The sequence below is a fragment of the Chelonoidis abingdonii genome, chromosome 15, assembly GCF_003597395.2.
Source record: "Chelonoidis abingdonii isolate Lonesome George chromosome 15, CheloAbing_2.0, whole genome shotgun sequence".
Taxonomy (NCBI): domain Eukaryota; kingdom Metazoa; phylum Chordata; order Testudines; family Testudinidae; genus Chelonoidis; species Chelonoidis abingdonii.
This window is the reverse complement of record NC_133783.1, coordinates 2,029,219-2,051,316: the sequence shown is the minus strand read 5'-3', so window position 1 is coordinate 2,051,316 and position 22,098 is coordinate 2,029,219. Positions and strand designations below refer to the sequence as shown.

Below are 22,098 nucleotides of genomic sequence, written 5' to 3'. Positions count from 1 at the left end.
GACCCCAGAACCAAACATTTCCCTAAAAATCAACAGAAGAACCCAGGCCTTTGGCAGTTGTGTCAGGGTTTAAACAGCCCCGACACAACTGCCAAAGGCCTGGGTTCTTCTGTTTTGAAAGATGGAAAGGGAAGTCTCTGGATGCTCATAGTGGAAGAATGTGAGGTCTCAGAATTTATTAATATAGCATTGCAGAACTGCCAAACTAAAGTGAGGAGGACATATAGTTCCTGGGGAACTATGCAAATTTCAGTAGTTCTCATAACTAAATGCTAAGCGAAAAAAAAAAATCTGTATCAACTACTTCCTGCTTTTTGTAGATAAAGGTTTCACGAAACAAACTAAAGAGAAAGAAATCCCCTGGATTTCCCTGGAAAAGTATGTTGAGGTCTGTTGTAGATATATAAGATTACATTTTTGTTTTTTCCCAAATGGTAAATACATGAATATCCCAAACAAAACAAAACCTGCTAATGAACTGAGGTTAATATACTGAAGAAGCTGTAACAGGACAGAGAGAAAGCAGAAAAATTAAACACTAAAAATACTGAAAAAAGAGCAACATGCCTCAAGCTATTACACAAAGCAAGCAGATGAAGTGGGACTAATAGCATAAAGCATATCTCAGAGAGACGGAGCATTAGTTAAAATTCATGTTATTTTGATCGTGAAATGTAAAAATTTCAACAGCTCTGAAAAGCTGGTCACAAACCGGCTAATTAACTACAAAAGCAAGTATTGCCTTTGAATCCCAAGTGACAAAGTTAACTTTAACACAGTTTAAAAATAATGTTCAACTTACTTCTACACTGAACATCATTTTTATAATGATTGTCTTTCTCCTCTTTGTCCTCCTCTTCCTCCTGGTTCTGCCTACCAGGTTGATACTGGAATACTTTTCTGATCACAGGTTTTAAGTCATCATCTTCCCCATCTATCTCACAAGTAGGTTCCAGCTGTGGCATGGGTCGCTCTTCATCCGAGTGATCAAAGGGCTCATTCAACACCTCTGTTGTTTCAGAAATTGTCTCTGTTGTAACACTACTATTAACCCTTCTGCGTTTACGACCCCTTTTCTTTTTCAAGATGAAAGGTCTCTTAAAAAAAAAAAAAAATCCAAAAAATATAACAATGAACTGTTTAGAGTCCAAGAGGAGTTAGCTGACTTGGCACACAGAGAACAAGTTAATTTTTGTGAAATGTGTTTATGATGGTCTGATCTATTTCAACTTAGAAGTTAGCTTACGTTACACTTTTAAATCGAGATTTGATTTTTTACTGCTATATACTAAAGCCACACAGTTAAGCAATGAGCGTGTACCATCTGAGACAGAAAGCACACTGCCGTCTTTGTTCTATAAAAGGTGAAAATTAAGATCTACAGTTTATGGTTGGCTTCCAGCCTTTATTCTGGTTAAATAAATAAAAATTCAGAATAGTATATATAAAATATTTAAGCTTACAAATACCTGGCTGTATACTTAGTACCTCAGTTCCACTAAAAACATTTGCAAGACTCAAATGTACATCTTACTCTTTTAGATTTCAGGTTCCTTAAAATTATGAAGCTGCTTATAAACAAACAAGCAGAAAATGATAATCAGCAGAGTGCCAAGACAAACAGTCCAAGTCTCAAACTTGGTGTAAATAATAGCAATATATTAAAGAATTTTACAGTTTAGCAGCTGTAGAAAAGAAGGGTTGGAACAGGTTCCGCTAAAATTTCAGTGAGATATTTCCACTGTTACCTATTCATTTCTCAAAGATTCACATTTACTTTAAAATTCTCTAATCCAAAATATACACAATGGGATACTCATCTGTAAATTCTTACCAAAGCAATGGAAATACATTTCATTAAGCCAAGTAGCTTAACATTTATGGGGTCTTAAATTAAGTTACTAAACATTCAATGTGATTACATAATTTTCAGCAACAAAAATTCAATACTCAAGTTTAAGCAGAATTTAGAGCGTTTAGTTCTTGGAATAAGAAGGCTTTGTATAAGAAGAACAGAAATGTAATATTTTGAGAAACCAATTTTTCTTTAAAAAATGCATTTGCTTTAACATATCTTGCAAAAAACCATCTTATCCTGCTAATCTTGTAACAGGAGAAAACACATAATTGATTTGACTCCATCCCAAAAGGACAAAAAAACCCCAAGTGAGGGTATGGAAGAACCAATTAAAATGTTTAATCAGTACCAACCCTAAACAGCAGAGGGCAGTCATTAGTTTAAAAATAAATTCTAATTCTGATGTTTAGTGCCATCCATTGTTTCTTAAGAATATAAAGAAGTCAAAAGGAAAACCAAACTTCTGAGGAAACACTTATGAACTAGAAAGGGCTCAGTGTGCAAACACAGTTTAGATAAAAAAATGAACAGTCTAATGAAAGCTTGTAAAGAGAAAAAAAACCTGCCTTTTTTTACATCTTTTTGACAAACATGGTTTGATTGTAATGGACACTGAACAATTTTAACTGAAAGTGCTAAAAGTAACATACCTTTCTTTTTATGGCCAGTGATTGTGGTTTGGTCAGCCGTGGAGGTGAATTTTGATGATTCCCATCCCCCTCATCATCCTCACTGCTTTCTTTAGATTGCTCTGTGGATTGCCCCCGCTCTCCAACCACTGCCACACTCTCTGGAGATCGCAAGTATTTATTTTTAGATTGTACTTTTGCAGGTGATTGCCTACTATTAGTTCTTGTGGAGAATATTTCTTGCTCTTCCTTTTCCCAGCAGCTAGCCTGTTCCATCAAACGCTCAGCCTGAAGGGTTGGGGTTAAAATAATGGGTCACTGAAACAGTATTAGCCATATCAAGTTCAGCTAAAGAGTTACAATAAGTCAACCCTGATTAGCACTGCTGCCTAATCAAGCAACAACATTTCAGCTGAATCATCTAGTAGCTACTTTACAACAGTTAGGATAACAAACCAAAGAAGATTGCATTTCATGGGATATTTAGCACTATTAATGATGCAGCGAATTGATTTAAGTCCTTCAGCACTACATTACACACCCGCTGACATGGATCACTTTGAATAAGTTCATAAACACAAAGAATCAATTGACACTGCAGCCTTTGAGCTCTGCACCAAATCTGATCTGATTCCATGCTCCTAGACTACTTCAGGAGCAGTAAATACAACTTCATAACAAGTGAAACAGAGTTTAAGTTTTCATATTCATTTTCCAAAATTTACTGTACCATCTCCAAAACCCCTGAGTTATTACTGATTAGCGCTGAAGTGTTTCACACAAGCAGTTTTCCTCATAACTAAGATCTGACAATGTTAAACAATGCTATATTTAAGACAGCCTCCTACTTAATGATAAAGACTGGAGAAGAAATCTGAAGAAAAGGAATTCAGACTGACAATGTCTGCTGTTACCTCTTTTTCAGCTTCCCTCTCTTCTTCAGAAACCGCAGCATTAGAAACAAGCAGTGGAGTCCATCTCAAACTTTCTGGGTCTACTTCATTGACGCGTGGATTAGCTTTCAGTTTCTCCATGTGGCTTGAGATCAGTTTTTCCCTTCTAATTATTACAAATCTAGAATTCAAAAAGGATTTTTGATGTTAGAAAAACATCAAGATAAAGCAAAACGATCTCATATCTTAAATCTCAGACCATCCTGGTTAACAGCCATTGATGGATCTATCCTCCATGATCTTATCTAATTCTTTTCTGAACTCACTTTTACTTTTGGCCTTCACCACAACCGATGGGAATGACTTCCATAGGCTGACTGTGCCTTGTGTGGAAGAAGTACTTCCTGATGTTTGTTCTAACCCTGCTGCCTCTTAATTTCCCTGGGTGACCCTATGTGCACGAGTAAATAACACTTCCCTGTTCACTTTCTCCATACTATTCATGATTTTATAGAACTCTGTCATATTCCTCATATTCTCTCTTTTCTAAGATGAACTTAAAGAGCAAAGCAATCCTTTGGTTTTCCTTGGGAACCACTTCTATCATACCTGTAAGAAACTTAATAAACTGAAGGCAGATAGGTATAGTTGGCACCTTGTATTCTTTCATATCTATCTAGTTATATATAGTTATTTGGGGAAGGGGGAAAATTGCATGGGTAGATGTATATAAAAACCATGTGTATGTGACTTAATTCCTTTCTCCCACCCTTTGTGGGTTGCTTTTTAAAATTTGGATGCTGTTTGGGGCAGGGACTGTGGGCCAAATTCTCTGCTGATATAAACTTGCACAGGTCCGGTGAAGGCAACAGAGCTGCATCACAAATATATCAGCAGAGAATTTGGCTTCATGCTTTCATATTTGTCTGTACCAGGTGAAATGGGGCTCTGATTGTGACTGTCACCCATGGATGCTGCTTTCATCGTGCAGGGGTTCTGGAAGGACAGCACACAATGCTGTGCAGACAACAAAACTATGGCTTCAACATCAAAAGTCTGGAATCTGACACAGAAAACACAACACTCTAATTCTGCAAACACATATACATGCGTAACTTAACGCACCTGAGTACATAACTATTCACATGCTTGAAGTTACTCATGTGCTGAAGTGTTTGTAGGATCGGGCATTGGTGCGATTATTTCTGTTTATTGAGAAGCATCTATTTATAAACTAGAGGCATATACCATTATTATTAGCATCACATCAAAAACCAAACCTGGAAAAATATACACTTAAGAATCCTCCCAACTTATCACCATATACATGGAGACTCTCCCTCCTTAACCTACTCATTCCACCCAAACAAGGAATTTTATCTCATGGTTTGTTCTCATGTAAGTTATATTTTAACTTGCTGCATGACTGTTGGAGATTGTGTGGCCTAAAATACAAAACAATATTTCTCAAGACAAGATATACACCATCAGAATATTTGGGGACTGTCGTGTTCCCTTCCCGAGCACAAGCAAACTAATTTCCTTTAACAAACTTAAATGCTGTGTCTGACATTGCAAAGTAGAACATTATAATCCTAAATTACGCCCTACCAAGACTGGCAAAATCAAGGGCAGAGATCAAGAATATCTAAAATGAAAGATATTACCATTGGCTTTCCTCCTATGAAGGAGAATACGTGCTTAATTCCTATGTAGTGCTGCTAACTTTTGTGATTTTATTGCAAGTCTTGTAATTTTAGGGTCATTTTTAAAGCTCCAGCTCCTGGAATTATGAGAATCAAATGTCTAGCCATCATAGTTGCAGAGAATAGCTTGTAAAGTGATGCACTCTAACAGCTCAGAAACCAGAAGGCAAAGAAAAAGAACCTCAAAATTATTTATTTTTTTAAAAAACCAACCTTATTTTTAAGCCAATCTCATATTTTGGTGATGGACTCATGATTTTATTTTTAATGCCTGAGGTTGGTAATACTGCCTACAGCAAAATGAACATGTGTTATTGAGTCCACCGTTACTGCCTTCTTCCTTATAATATACGGAGATATACTTATCTCATAGAACTGGATGGGACCCTGAAAGGTCATTCAGTCCAGCCTCCTGCCTTCACCACCAGGACCAAGTACTGATTTTTTGCATCAGATACCTAAGTGGCCCCCTCAAGGATTGAACTCACAACCGTGGGTTTAGCAGGCCAATGCTCAAACCACTGAGCGATCCCTTCCCCTTGCCAACAGGAGGCATTATACAGTCACACGCTGTCCCTTCACCAACTAATTTTGCAGACTTCTAGTTTCTGAAGCTGAAATTTTCAAACGTGTTTAAGGGCTTACTTATGCTACAAGGACTACACCAGCATGGCTCTAGTGTCACAGTTATGCTGGTACAACCCCATAGTGTAGATACAGCCTACATCAATGGAAAGGTTTTTTCTATCTGTGTAGGAACACCACTTCTCCAAACGACTGTAGCTAAGTTGACAGAAGCATTCTTTCATTGACCTAGCTGCGTCTACACTGGGGGGTCAGGTCAGCATAGTTATGTCACTCCAGGCTGTGGATTTTTTATATCCCTAAGTGATACAGTTAAATTGATCTAAAATGGAGACCAGGCTCATGAGACATAGAAGCACAGGTTTCACTGAAAATTAATAAGATGTGTGTCTTAAATCAGTTAGGCCTTTTGATAATTCCACCCTAAATGCTAAATCTAAATTTTTTCAATCAAGTATATTAATAAAAAGAGACATGTAAAAAAGGACCCTGTCAACTTTAAAAATCTACTAATGTTACAAGCTCTACTAAAGATTTCTATAAATGAAAGCAAATAAAGAAAAATATTCTACTGTTTTGCTTTCTCTGTGCATCTGCCTGAACTTGTGTATAGTCAGTTAGCTTCCCTTGTTTGTGCATCTTTCACACAGTAATAAGAGAAGAAAACCCATTTTTTTTGGTGGTAGGCGAGGAAGGAGCGACTAGGAAAACGTGATTGTAAAACAATGAAAATTAGTGAGGGGACTCTGGCGTGGGTATGCTATCTGAAACTACCTTCTGTTTCAAAAGAGGTGTTGGCTAGATTTTCGATTTGGCAGTCCCTTTTAAGACAGTGACTATCACCATTAAGCCTTCATAAAAGTCTATGCAAAGTACACTAGTTTTTTTCCTATGGTAAAAGATGCACTTTCAATGAGTATTGCTATAATGAATATTTTTGTCTTCATGAGTACTCTCCAAATAGCATATGCTTTACTGACCTGTCTTCCCTCCTGTCTATCATGCTGTGCTGCTGCAGGGTTGTGGCAATATCGTGTGGACACATTCCAGTGGCTCGGCTCATTCCCTTGATGCTGATATGTTTTTCATGGTGGCAATAAAGGTATTCTAATATGACACTTTTCCAGTAGGCCAAGTATGAGAGACGACCCAGATCAGACAGCGGCTTTTCAGGGGACCCTGCTTGTCCCTCTCTTCTAGAAAGTAAATAACCTAACAGAGTGAAGAGAAAGGACATTTTATCGAATCAACTCACCTTGAAAATTTAGGATATGTCCTATTAGAGACACAATACATAACAGACATGTCCATGCGACCACATGCTATGAAAACAAGAGAAAGATTCAGCTGAAAAAAGGCAGAAAAGGCTGTCTTTCCCTGTTTCAGTAGCATCTAAATCTTTGTGGGCCTTATTTTTCTGAATTCCTTATAGCAAACATCAGATTCATTTGTGTGGTATCAGCATTTCAAACCTGCATCCGAAATGTTTTAATCATGGAAAAAAATAATTTTTCAGGACAAAAACTTGAACATACACACTGTCATTTAGACCGTTTCTTGCCAATACTGGAAATCAGGATATAACATGGAAGTTCTTACATGGCACCATCACAGGGAGTAACAGTCAATTCACTTTTCCTATTGGCAGGTGTGTATTATCAGTCACCTTGACTAAAATGCAATAAACAATGAACAATATAACTTGTGGGTTTAACCTGAACTTGTGAGAAATTTTTTTAAAATGCCATCTCCTTTAAGTCAGCTGTAAGAACACTCAGATAGCTCCAGTTTTCGGTCTTCCATAGTAATGGCCCTATTTTGCAGTAGAATACAATAATCCTGCTCAAAAATGTCTTCTTCGATATATAAATGTAATTTCATAAATATGGGCACCTGCTTTTTAAGGTCTGCATTTGAATAGTGCTCATAAAGGTGAAGCTAAAGGAGTATTTAATCAGGGAAAGATAGACAACATTAGTTTATACCATTTCTTCTCCGTAAATAGATTTTAATTACAATAACAGCTTCCAGATTAAGAGTACTTGTGGCACCTTAGAGACTAACAAATTTATTTCAGCATGAGCTTTCGTGAGCTACAGCTCACTTCTTCAGATGCACAGAATGGAACACTTTCTTCAGATGCACAGAATGGAACACACAGACAGGAGATATTTAATATTAATATTTAATATTTAATTAAATATCTCCTGTCTGTGTGTTCCATTCTGTGCATCTGAAGAAAGTGTTCCATTCTGTGCATCTGAAGAAGTGAGCTGTAGCTCACGAAAGCTCATGCTGAAATAAATTTGTTAGTCTCTAAGGTGCCACAAGTACTCTTAATCTGGAAGCTGTTATTGTAATTAAAATCTATTTACGGAGAAGAAATGGTATAAACTAATGTTGTCTATCTTTCCCTGATTAAATACTCCTTTAGCTTCACCTTTATGAGCACTATTCAAATGCAGACCTTAAAAAGCAGGTGCCCATATTTATGAAATTACATTTCTCAAAAGGTGTCAAACTAGAGCCTACCAGCACCGCTAGTTTTCTCTTTTACAAATAACTTTCTAAAATGTCTTGATGCATTGAACTTAAAAAAGAGTCAATTTCATCTCTTTAAATCTCAAAGCTCACTGCAAATACACCTTTACTATAACCAATTTTGCGTATCCCAAGACAAAATCAGCATATTCCCCATTACATTTCTGATTTCTCCTCCATTTTAATCAATGTTTTTCGCTATAAATTAAAGCCAGGTGGTTAACATTTTGGTTAGTGAAACACAGTTGCTCTTGTAGACTTATTTCCTCGCTTTTCTGCATACTTTATGCTCTCCAAATCAATATTTTATGGCGTGAAACAATGGTCTTTATTTTTCTTCTGTTGTGGGCCTCATCAGTTCTGACAATTGGAAAGTGTACCTACTCTGATCACTCTCTCTCGCCTCTGGACCATGAAATGTCCATAATACAGAAAGGCAGACATGCCATCACACACAAGATGATTAGTAACATCGGGGGTGCAGTTAAATATTATTCAGATATCTATTAGTCTATTAATAAAAGGATTTATGAATAATAAAGCCCACTAGTTCATTAGGAGGACAGTTGTCCTACAGGAAATGTAAACCTATGGAAACCATGAAGACACTTGGGCCAGTATAACCTGTTCTATTTGCTGCACAACTGCCATCTTATATAGTGCTACTTAAGCTTACTGCAGTGAAGTAGCCTATATCAATATACCCACTTTATAGAGTGTGCCTTACAACCTCTGTTGACTAAAATACATTTTCTAACAAGCTAAGTCACTGTGCTTACAGAAGACACCGGTCTTCATGTTCTAAGACTGATTGTATTTGTTCAGTGTGTACTGGGTAGGCCAAAGGCCAAGAATAAGCATCGTGCTTCAGACTTTGTTATACCACAGCCCTCTTTAGACCCGTACATTGTGTACAATTTTGGGGAAAATTTTAGTTTTAACCAATAAGAATTCTAAACCAGCTTACTTATGCTATAAAGTAAGATGAACTTTGTATTTAAATGTATACTAGATGTCACTGCTAATCAGACAGAATGTGAACTTGCAGTTCAAGAAATGGTGGGATGGTTTTAGATGCAGACAGAAGGAGCATCTAGGTTTGTACAAAGATATGAAGTGTCCCATAATGCAGAGATTGAAGCTGGTTAAATTATTAAGTTATTTGAAATCATCAGCTAATGCCATAACTTGCAAAGACACTCAGACACAACTTTTTATGTTGTTTTGCTTTTTCTAACATCAAGCCACGTATTATAGTGTTACTTTGGGAGAGTATACACTGAGCAGTATCTTTGCATATCATTATGGTTGTATAGCCTAGTGAATAGAGCACTAGATTGGGATTCAGGAGAATGTTTCCATTCCCAGTTCTGCCTTTGGCTTGCTGGGTGACCTTGTGTAAGTTATATATGGAGATACACCTATCTCATACAACTGGAAGGGACCTTGAAAGGTCATCAAGTCTAGTCCCCTGCCTTCACTAGCAGGACAAAGTTCTGTCTCTGGTGGGTTTCCCCCCGATCCCTAAATGGCCCCCCTCAAGGATTGAGCTCACAACCCTGAGTTTAGCTGGCCAGTGCTCAAACCACTGATTAACCTCTGTGTCTCCACTTCCCCCCATCTGTAAAATAGGGATGATTATCTCCTTTATAAAGCACTCTGAGAACTACTGATGCAAAGCACTACATAAGAGCGAGGTATTACTCACTATTAGATCACTGTAAATCACTTTACAATTTCACCAATTTATACTCTGGAGCACAGGCTCCTTCTGTTTGCTACACACTGTGATAGACCCAGGCCAGTTGGGTACAACAAAGTAGTAGAAGGCAGATATAATGGCCACTGGATAAGCAGTTTTCTGTTCCCTGATTGACCAGAGCAGGGGCTGCTCCAGACTAATGAGAACACCTGACTCCAATTAACCTGCTAAGTCAGGTGAGTCCATTAAGGTAATGTGAACACCTGACTCTAATTAAGGCCCTTTTGATACTAGAAAAGGGCTCACTACAGTCAGGCTGGGGAGAGCCAGGGAGCCAGAGGAGAGGAAGTGCGGCTGAAGGGCTGGTTAATGAAGACACTCTCAAGCCATCGGTAAGAGAGCCCTAAGGGAAGGGTGAAGAAGGGAGAAGCGGGAGAGCTGTGGGGAAGTGGCCCAGGGACATGTAGCAACTCTGGCACTGAAAGGTCGACTGCCAACAGCTGCTACTATTATGGTCTCAGGGCCTGAAGCTGGAGTAGAGGGTGGGCCCGTCCCCCCCCCCCGCCCCCAACCTGCCACTACAGAAACACCTCCTGGGAAGGGAAGGAGGCTAAACTGTTCTGAGATAAATCCAAGGGACAACAGAGACTGTGGGAGTTCTCTCATCAACCTCCTTGCTGCCTTATGATGAAAAGGGCTCAGTAGACTGTAACCCTGGCCCTAGAGAGAGAAGGGCTATGTGGAGGGTTGCAGTGAGCCACTGAGGCTAGCATAAACCGCCTAGAAGCGTGGGACCCACAGGGACAATAACACTAGAAGCGGCAGGCTCAGGTGACAGGTTGAGAGTTCTCCACAAACTGGTTCAGGGTGGGATTTGTGGATTGTTCACAGCGTTGGCAGAACAGAGATTTTAATTAAAAAAAACAAAAACAAAAAAGGTGCACTGGGTTTTTGGTTTGCGTTTTTGTTTGGTACCACATGGAGAGGTGCGTGGAAGCGTGGTCGTGAGTCAACCACAGCAGCCCAGCAGGAGGCAACCCGGGCTTAGGCAATGGTGCAAACAGGAGTCTATGTGATGGTTACAGCAGGAAACCAACCAAATATTAATGAGCCCATGTGACCAAGATCGAGCCCTTTCTGCGCAAGGGTTGTCGAGACCAGGCTGAGAGTCCTCACCACCTAGACCTGGGAGTTTTGTGATGGGGGACATGAACCCTGAGGGCCACTGGTTGTCTGCCAAAGATGATGGCACAAGGATGATGGTAAGAGGCATATCGTACCTCTCATTTGAAAGGACCTGCTCAGTGTGAGGGCAGTGGCCCCAGGAGCAGTGGGCCAAAGCTTCTCACCCACCTTTTTGTGCGGAGAGGCCCAGAAGGCTTACTTTGATCTGGCCCACACAAGGATGATGCTGACTTATTCCCGTGCTGAGGGCAGAGATCCTAGCAATCGATTCCATAGGGTTGATGGTGGCAGCGGTAATGGGCCCAGGTGTTCCAGGCGCACGTGGAAAATACAGGGAGATACAAATCTCCAGAGGTCCCAACTATGCGACCTCAATACACGGACCTCGCTCGAAAGTGGTTTATGGACCTTGGAGGCATGCACCCGTGGAGGAGCCGTATTTGTCGAGAGACCTTGGTAATGAACTGCCAATTACATGCAGGGACTGCACCAGATCTCCGCAAACGCGGTTATGGCATGAATGATTCCGTCCACCTACGACAAAATGATCACATTGGTGGAAAGATGGACGACAGCCAGGGAATTAACCCAACTACCCAGGGAAGGCCCCTCACGAATCAAACACTCGACCCTGACCGTAGAGGGTCAGGCAGCCAAACCCCTGGGAAGTCCTAGGTGGAAGAAGAGGGAGACCGAAAACCAGTCTGGAACCCAGAAGGAAGGGGAAGGCCTGAATGGGGGGAACCCTGGGACTAAACCCACGTGATAGGAGAGTGACTAGAAGCAATTATAGGTGATACAGGTGCAGGGAGCTGGAGCACACAGCTGCCCGGTGCCCCAACGTCATAGAGCCAATGCAGTGTAATCTGGGGGACAAGGCAGACCCATGCAGCCTACTCAATCTTGTAGGGGTCGCAGTCACCCACATAAATATACAAGGCAGGTAAAGGTGAATGGGGTAGAAACCATGGCACTCGTAGACTCAGGGAGTGCTGTCACTGTAATTTCGAGTAAATTAGTGAAGCGCAGCCAGTTAATGTAGGCTAAATGTATGGGGGTAACCTGTGTCCATGGGACTGTTAGTTACTACCCCATCATACCAGTGAAAATTTGTAAATCAGGGAAACATCAGAGGGGTGAAAGCAGGGGTAGTCCCAAACCTCCCAAACCCTGTGCTCATATGTAGAGATTTCCTCAGGTTTGGAAACTTGCTCCCACCAGAGGGACTGGAGAGAAGGGAACTCCCCGAACTTCAGGAGGCTTCCGCGGCAGAATGTCACCTCCCATATTTTGTGGAAATGTCTCAGGAACTATTCCCTATCCTAGGGAAAGGCAGGAAGACCAAAACAGAAAGAAGGGCGGCCAAGGCTTTGGGTACCCAAATCCTGATACAAGGACAGAGGGCCGCCTGTGTAGGCAGACGTACATGGGCAACTGAAGGGGAGGGCCCTGAGACACAGGAGGATCACAGACCAGTTCCAACCCCAACCTCACAGAGCCGGCCGAGAAGGCAAAGACAGATCCCTCAGAGTTTGGGCTGATAAGCTCCAGGAGAGAGAAGTTTGGACGGGACCAGGTGGATGACCCAAAGTACAATAGTGCCAGGAAGGAGGTGGCTGAGATAGATGGGGTACCTATAGTGGGAAATGCCCAGGGGCCAGGGCCTTATTTTATGATCAAGAGGAATCCCCTATACCGGGTCGTGCAAATGCAGGAGCAAGAGGTATACTAGCTCCTAGTACCCCAGAAACACCAGAAGGCAATATTAAGCTTCGCTCATAGTCACCTTTTTGGAAGGCACCTGGGACTGGAGAAAACTCAGGCACGAATCTTACACAGGTTCTTTGGGCCAGGGGTACGTGAAGATGTCCGGGGGTACTGTACCTCCTGCCCTGAATGTCAACTGCACAGCCTTTGTGCACATCTAAGAGCTCCTTTGGTACCCCTGCCGATCATCAAAGTTCTGTTCGAGCAGATTGCGATGGATCTTGTGGGGCCATTAGAGAAAATGACCACGAGGCCACCAGTAAGTCTTGTATCCTAAGAAATGCAAACCTAGAGACCTAGAAGCTGCCCCTATCGAAAACAGCTTCCAAGAAGGATTGCCAAAAGAAATTAGTGGGCAAGCTTTGCCAAGTATTGCTAACAAAGACACTCCCAAATAGAGCCAGAGCAACACCATTCAAGGTCCAAATTGATGAAGGACCTGTGTTCTCCTGCTCCCATAGCTGGACCAACAGCGAACCTACAAGTTTAACACATCTGCCACAAACCAAAGGCGGGAAGATTAAACGGACCCTCGAAGGCCATATAAGAAAGGGGTAAGCAAGGAAGGGGGAAAGATTGGGACAAACCTACTCCTCATACCTCATATTCGCCAATCCGTGAAGGTCCCCGGCAAGCTTCCACAAGGAATTCTCTCCCTTGAGGCGCTGCAATGGACGCTAACCCCCAGGCATCCCGGACATAGCCAAAAGTCGAATTTGGAGAAGGAACCCCATGAAAGGAGGAAGAACGTAATAAAGAGCATGGTTGCTATGGATGAGGACCGGACACCGCCGAAGCGTGACTGCGCTACAGTGAGGGAGCACTAAAGAAGAGGCCAAGAGGCCCAGAGAATATACAACTGTCAAAGCCAAAGTTCGTCCACAGTTTCATAACCTGGTACCAAGTAAGGGACATAGGTACCAGCTCACGACAGAAAAGAGTGTTGGCATCAGTGCAGGCCACCAATGAAAATAGTCGAACCCATAGGGGAAGTAAATTACAATAGTGTGACAACCGGGATGTTGAATACCGAACCAGAGCAGATAATCCAAACGTCAACCTTCTGAAACCCTGGCATCCAAAAAAGGCGTGCACAATGGATCGAGAAGGACCTGAACCCAGGCAAGCAAAAACCCTGAACAAGTGAGGATCCAACAATCTAATGACAGCCCGGAATAAAGAGGTAACTGAGTAGATCGCCCAAATATCAAGAGTATTCCGACAAAAGCCGGGTCGCACAACCGTACATCATCACCCACTCGTCACGAACCCTAGGGCCAGAAGGACATTATGAGGCCCTAACCGGGCCAACAACCAAAGGGAAGAAAATAAAAGCGGAAGTCAGGAAAATGATGAAGAAGGGGATCATTCAAAATCCCACAGTCAGTGGTCTACCAAGTAGTGTTGGCGCCCAACCTGAATGCAACCACGAGGTTCTGCAATGTTTCGTCAACTAAATAGATATGCGCGCAGTCTATGCGACCAGCTATTACCAAATCCGCATGAGGACAAACTAGGGTGGAGTGGGCACCGGTTTTGGGATGCCTGTGACTTGGTGTGACAATCCTAGACCCTACACGAAGGGGTACTGGCAGATTCCGGCAGCCAAAGAGCAATAAGTGAAACTAGACGTCAATTTTCTAAATCAAGGTCTCTCCAAGTATTATAGCATTCTCTCTTTTTGGACACATAGGGCCGCCAGACGCTCGCACCTCAATGGACAAGTTATTACAAAGCCCTAGCCAGTTATTCGCTCGCCCATACTAATGATGATAGTTGGATCCTCATATCCCAGCACAGCGCGACTACAGGTATGCCCTATAAGGCGCATCCACAGCCCTGGAAACCCTCCTGATAGAACAAGAGTGGGGCGGTCTACTCCATTACCCTTTCGGTAGTCAGGCCTTATAGGACGCCTTAAGTGGCTTGGGAGTTCACTGAAGGCCACAATACCATGCTACTCGGTAGGAAAAGGTCTCGGTAAAAACCCCACACCCTGAATATAGTGAGTAACCATCCAAAACGGCTCACAAACCAAGTCGTAAGAAGCATCTCGATCAGAGGGTGGTGGTATTACAGGACATTTCATCCCCATGATTTGCACACAGCCAACGTCCCCTAACAGACTTAGTGAAGGCGTGGCGGTCCTGACACCGGCTCAACGCGATGCACAGTAGATAAGCTTCGTGAGACCTTAAGGACTGCCTGCCAGAACCCCCATATTCCTCACAAGTGAATATCCGCCACTTAGACAGATGCTATCCGACTCTACGGAGGGGCCCGTACGCCTTGCCGCAGCATGTTGGGTCGAACGCAACACCCAATTCTCTACGCTTAGTAAGGAACAAAATACCGTACGAGAAAAGATGTGCCTCACATAACTATATGGGGCCAAATGTTGCATTACTACCTGTGGCCGCAGATATTGTCCTGTAACCGACACATGCCCATCCACTGCAAGGTACTGAACTGACAGAACACCAAGGTGTAACCTAGCGGTTCTCTATCCCTTCCAACCCTTTCCCAGTTCCGCATAGAGTACACACAGCAGGATTCACCATCTGGCAATGCCGATCGGCTATCACAGTGTACACCTGTCTGGCATATCCAAGCTGCCCAACCCCTTGGTTGTGCGCAGCAGAGGAGAATGTTCGATAGACCCCAGCCTAGAAACCAGCAGAGTATGAAGGAAAGCATCACGCCACTGGGATAAGCAGTTTTCGTTCCCCTGACTGCCGAACAGCGTGGCCGTGCTCCCCACACAATGAGAACACCTGATCTCCAATCTAACCTGCTAAGTAGGTGAGGCTCATTAGGTATTTGAAACATCCTAGCTCCTAATAAGGCCCCTTGATACTCAATAAAGAGCTCACTTACAGTCAGTGCGGGAGAGCCAGGGCCCAGAGGCGAGGAAAGTCCGGCCTGAAGGCCTGTTGAATGAATACACTCTCAAAGCCCATCGGTAACGAGAGCCCTAAGGGAAGGGAAGAAGGCGAGAACGGTAGAGCTCCTTGTGGGCAGTGTGCCCATGGGACATTCTAGCAACTCTCGCACTGCAAGGTCGCTGCAACAGCTGCACTGATTAGGTCTCAGGCCTGAACGCTGACGATTAAGAGCTGGGCCGTCCTCCCCCCGCTCAACCGCCACTACATGAAATACACCTTCCTGGAAGGGAACATCAGCCCCTGTCAGGACAGAGGGTGCTAAACTGTCTCAAATAAGCCTAGGAAACAGATACTTGTGGATTGCTCTCACAACCCCTCTGCTGGCTTTATATGAAAAAGGGCTCGTAGCATCTGTAACCCGCCCTAGCAGACGAGAAGAGCTACGTGGTCCATGGTCCTGGAGCCACTGTAGGCTAGGATATTAACCAACCTTAGAAGCCGCGACCCAACCGGGAGACAAGGTCCGGGCAGCGCTTCCACGAATACTTATACTCTCTCAGAACCACTTACATTACACTGGTTCTCACACTAGGGGCTGTATTCACCCATTCCCAGTGTAATCTACCGAAAAGGAGGTTAGCACCCGGCGTGACATTTCCCCCAAAATTCGCATACGCACACCAGTATAAATGATAAGTAGTTTATAAACTTGAGCGGATGAGGAAAGCTTTAAAAAAACTTGGATCTTAGTGTTAAGAAACAGCATAACCGACGAAGAAGGGGGACTGATAAGTCTCTCCAATATGTAAGGAATTGTATATATAACAGAGAGGCACGTGTATCAACTGTCTCCCATACCTAAAAGTTCAAGGCACAAACGACAGCAAGTAACTCTAATCTGCAATCAAAAGAGAATTATTAGAGTAGATATTAGAAACTTTTCTAACTGAAGGGTAGGTAAGCACGGAAATAAGGGAAGCTGGGGAATCCTCGTCACTGTAAGTTTTTAAGAACTGGTTAGACAACCAGTTAAACTAGCTATACTAGGTCCTGCCTGAGCACAGGAGGATGGATTAGATGACCACTCAAGGTCCCTTCCAGACCTACATTTCTTTGGTTCTATGGCCTACCAAGATGCTCATACCATATTACCGTAAAAATAATTTGCACTCACAGTGTAAATAGTGCAGATTAAATAAGTTCCTCTTACTTACAGTGTACACAATTTAATTGGTTCTGTGATTTAAATTACATCTATTAAATTAAACTTACCAAACAGATGCCAAATAATTGATCTAAGTTGCGGGTAAATAAAAAACATTGATCTTGGTAGCTCGTGTATTTATCCTGAAGCATCTGAAATGAGTACAACATTCCCCTGTTAAAAAGATAGCCCCAGTTCTGGTATCTCCATCTAGTCTTAATAATGGATATTCTCAAAATGACGACCTGACAGATTTTCTAAAGATATAACCCATGACTTGAGACTAGGAATGCTGGCAACATTTGGAAGGAAAAGCACAATAAATGAAGTATAAACAGCCATTAGTGGAGATTGTTTGTTACGAATAAGAAGTGAAGCAAAAGTACTGCTAGGTGTAACTTAGTTAAGAAAAGAGTCCCCTTGCTCTCTTCACAGGGATGCATGGTGCTAACTAAAAAGTCTATTAGACCCATGCACAATAAAATGAATATCCAGAAAAATATTAACATTTAGCACTCCTAGCCCTATCTCCAAGTTTGAGAAACAATTTGTCCATGCAGCATTCACTTGTGTTGCATGAATCTCCTCATTACTACTACACTCCATCAACAGAAGAGACTAAGATTATATATGGGGAGGGAAGAATTGTATAACCCTTTTTAATCAGGAAAACTCTAGTCCACAAATTTAAGAGCAGAGATGTGTAGCCCCCTAGGATTCCCATTAAAGAAATTATAGCAAACACTAAAAAGTTCCCGTTCAATATGTTGCTATGCTCAGTTTGATACTTAATTCCCTTGGAATCCATCTGAATAAGAATTTATCTATGAAAGATTCTGCAGAATGCTTATTTAAAGCAATTAATTATATATGTAAGTAGTTGAGTCTACATTTTGAACAATTCTGCGAAAAAAGCAACCTTTTAAATATTTATACCACCTTTATGTAACTTAAGAACACAATCTCCCTTCTTTGGCCTCCATGGTTACTGACGATATTGCAGTGATCTAGATTTTGAATACTCCAAATTTTGGGGCTGTCTGGATCTAGGATTCAATTTGGATTAATCCTGACTTGCCAAGCAAGAGACTCAGAGGCTTACAAACATTGTATGAAAAAGGCAACCCTGATCCATTATTTACTGATCAAATTCACATATTAATATAAAAGTTTTTCCCCAGCATCTTTCAATATCCCACGCTAGGGAAGTATCAAGCCCATTGTACCAAGTCTCTCTGCTGACAGGGTCATAAATCTGAGCTCACATATATGCAAGTGTGGTAGATTCAGTTTCCTCCAGAGACTGCATAGTCTGAGGGAAGCAAAATCCAAGCTTAGCAGACTGAAGCAAACTTCCGTTTAATCTGACTGGAAAAATCAGTTTTTTCCTGGAATTGAGAGATTTTGCTTTGTATCATTCTCCCTACCAACGCTAAATGAAGTTCTAACTTGCTGCAGGACCTGGCCACGTCTTTTCTACCCAGTTACCGTTCAAATCTGTATTGAAATAATGAAGTCTTACTAATTGTTTAAAAAAAAAAAAAAAAAAAACCACAAAGGTTTATTAAACTACAATGCTGTCTCCGTGGAGTCAAGAAGGAAACTACCAATGAAGATGCCCAAACAACTTCTAGTTTGGGTTGGGTGTTGGGTTCCAAAAAAGGCAAATCAAGTGACGAAGTAGTCCGAAGAAAACTGCACAGAGAAGAATGACAGACCATTGCTATGAGCATTATTCTGTCAAACAGCCGCAGAGGAAAGAAGTAAAGCCAGTAAGAGGCTGATAAAAGAATGTCCAACTGCTGAACACACCAACTGGATAGTTGTCTTGAGATCTTCTCCAGGGGCTGATGCCTTTCTGCTCAGATGGCTTGTTGTGGAAACATGAACAGTGGCTTCTGATCATTCAGGGAATTAGGTATGCTGTCGCTGAATAGATATTTCATATACAGCACCAAATCAACCACCTTATAGAGGATTTAGTTGCTTAAGCATTTATGCAACAAGGAAATGAATAAATGGTTCCTTGTTCTCCAAAGTGACTGGCTATAATAAGATAAAATTTAACTGCTCAATAGCACTTGCCATGTTTCCTATCGTGTTAAGAAAAGAATGGAGGGAAAAAGAAGAAAATCCTTCCCCTTGATGGGTAGGAAAAAAAAGTTAACCTTAGCAATGGAATTAATGAGAGTAGATCAACCACCTTGTCCAGGGAAGATGAAATAATATTTGTGTCTTCTAATGCCAGATGCTTCAAAATTCTTGGAAAAGAAGATGTCTTTATGTAGAGAGAACAAGAAAAATAGAGTGACTGACTTGGAAGGATGATAAGAGTTCAGCAATTTAGAAAAATCTCTGTCAAAGAGTTAGAACTAGCTGCGTGAAAGAGAGGAAGAATGAAGCCCACAATCCGATGGTCCTCCTGTTTCCCATTAACATGAGGAAAGCTGGATCCACTGTGGATGAATGTGTACTCTCTTTGCATCTCTTTGTTAAGAACAGCTGCAGGCTTCAAGGAATCCTGAGCTCTCAGTGCATGTGTAACCTGAAGACCAAGAGCTGCAGATACAGAGATTGGAAATTCATTCTATGAACTCATGAAACGCATGCCTGGCTCGTATTCAAACTCGTTCAGGAAGACGTTGGCTCTCTTGTGTCATCCCACGTAGGTGATATCCCTCAGAAAGCATCAGATAGCTCTTTAGGTTATGGAAGTTCTTTTGCTAGTGACTTTGAACATCTGATCGGAACATCATCTAAGAAAAGTCATAGGGTAGCTTTATGGGGCATGACTGGGAAATATAAAGTAAGCTCGCTTGAAGTCCACTGAACATAAGAAGTCGCCTGCAGTGACAGTGAAAGATGTTGTTAGTGCTGTGAATATTTGCTGCTGCGGGCATTGTTTACTGCTGCCAGTGTTGCTGTTCTTGGGGCCGCATTCAGCTGCACTAAGCAGAAGCGCAGCATGTTTAATTCAGCAGACCTCGAATGTTATTCACAAGAAAGACCACAGGCTTCGGTTGGGTGCAAAGACGCTCACCAGGTTTAGTGTGTCAGCCAAAGTTAAAAGAGCCTCAGAGAAGGCTACAGGTTACACTAATACTTGTGTGCCTGAGACAAGTACCTGCTCAATCGTCAGTAACAACCAGGATGCTGTTCCCTTGGCTAGTACAAAGTTGCCCCTCCATGGACTTCTTTTATACATGAATACAAACAAGTTCCATAATACACCCACATTGTAGTTACCACTCTGATCCTTATACCTGCTAGTTCGAACGAAACATCCTTATCCTGTCATCCCATCCTTATCGTACGAGGTCGTGTGTATTCTTGTACCATCTCTTAGGAATTGCGTACATGTAGTTACTTGAGAGATCTGTGTTGTTTTTACACCTGACTGGAGAGGATGGTATGTGCTTACATGGTATTAGCTAAAACCTACTGTGTGTTATTTTGTCAAGGCCAGGCCTGCTCTGGTTCACAGCCTTGGGTAAACTGTTAGTTTTGCCCAGGGTTTCAGCCAGTCTACAAAATGTGAGAGTCTCCATCCTGAATTTCATCTTTTTTGTTGATTGTGTCAGTTCCTCTTGAGGCTAAGATGGTCTAGATATCTTGAGACATTGTGCTCCTCACCAATATGGAGTAAGAAAGGAAATCCATGCCTGAAAGGGCCAGACATTCCTCTTGGGAAGGAGGGAGCTCTGGATGGATGCCTGATCCTTGCCAGGTGACTATTATTCAACAAGAACAGATATTAAGGAATTCTGAAGCTGTTCCCCCTTCTGTTGTGGACTGGAGTGGAGAGTTGGGGGGAGTGATTTGACTTACCCATGAGGAATCCCTGACTGGTGAAAACGGTCTGGCATGCTGCATCCCAAGAAAGGAAAAGCAATGACTTGCTCTAGAAGAGATGTTTCTAGGAAACCTTGGCAGCTGTGGGGAAGGAATGTGGAGCACCCCCACTACAACTCATCCACACTCTAAGGGCCTTCTCCTGGCAGAGCATGAGTCTGTAGGCTGGCAGCCTTCCTTTCTGCAACTCCTGAGGTCTCCTCACAGATGGAGTTCTCTCATCTTTCTGCTAGCTCTGCTGTCATGGGAGGGAGGAACAAACTAGACAAAGCTTCAGGGTAGTCTAATTTGGGGTGCAAAACCCAAGACATTTGCTGCTGGAATACATTGGCTTAAGCAAGAGTGCTGATCACTTCACTCTGAAGCAAAAAAATGCGGGCATGTGGACTGAAGGGACATGGCCAAAACCTAAACTCATGTCTCAAATGCTGCTGGAATGTGCAGGAAGAGAGGCATAATAGAGGAGCTTCAGGAAGAGGCCAGAATTAGAATGAATGTTTTAGATCAATTATGCTAAGCCAGTCCCTAAGAGTGACAGAATTTTAACTAGCCATCTTATGCATCAGCACACTATAACAAAGGCACATTTTAGAACGTTCCTAGAACATACTATACCTCTGGACTCAGCAGACTTACAAATTGGCATCTACTGAGAGACTTGCAGCAGTGCCTAAGGAAAACAGTGATCTTCAACTGGGCTATGTCAATTTGGTTCATACCTCATTTATTAATAGACTTTAAACGTATCACGCTTCCAACAGCATCCATTGCACTTTGTAAAATACAGACACAGTCTGTGAAGAAAGGAGTCTCTTCCAAGGGCTTGCATCTGTTATGCTGAAATTTTGAGGATTTTATGGAGTTTATGTAAGGCCCCTGCTCATGAAATAACCTATGCCACCACAGACCACTTCTCCAAACTAAACATTCCCAAACTTTCTGATAATATCTTGGACACAGGTTGCTCATTAAATTTTAAAAATAAATATAAGAAGGGCAGACACCTATTTCAGGGCAATCTAACTGAGCTTCATGAAGATCAGCCGATGGAACTGTTAAATTGTCATCTACTCCTCTTTCAACACTGCCAAGCTGTCGCTCACCAGCTGCACCTCACATAGCCAAAAAGAGCCAAGGACATAGGCTGTTCATGTGGGCAGCAGAGGGACAGACTGAAAGGTCAGCGTGCCATTGAAGTCTGGTGAGAGCAAGGTTTAGATAACATGTAGGTGGCCAGTAAAGATTTATTCTATTATGATGGGGTACCCTTGGAGGGCTCCCTGCAATCCTA

General features: G+C 42.1%; 1 protein-coding gene across 15 annotated transcripts in view; it reads right to left on the bottom strand.

Moving 5' to 3' along the window:
* KAT6B (lysine acetyltransferase 6B) overlaps positions 1-22,098 on the bottom strand; it is a 200,977-nt gene that overhangs the window by 5,425 nt on the left and 173,454 nt on the right. For all 15 annotated transcript variants that reach the window (XM_075072776.1, XM_075072778.1, XM_075072766.1 and 12 more), the window contains 4 exons: positions 6,652-6,883; positions 3,402-3,561; positions 2,509-2,775; positions 803-1,097 (listed from right to left, as the gene is read on the bottom strand). In XM_075072776.1, coding sequence (XP_074928877.1) covers positions 803-1,097; positions 2,509-2,775; positions 3,402-3,561; positions 6,652-6,883 — 954 coding nt within the window. The remainder of the gene's footprint in view (positions 1-802; positions 1,098-2,508; positions 2,776-3,401; positions 3,562-6,651; positions 6,884-22,098) is intronic.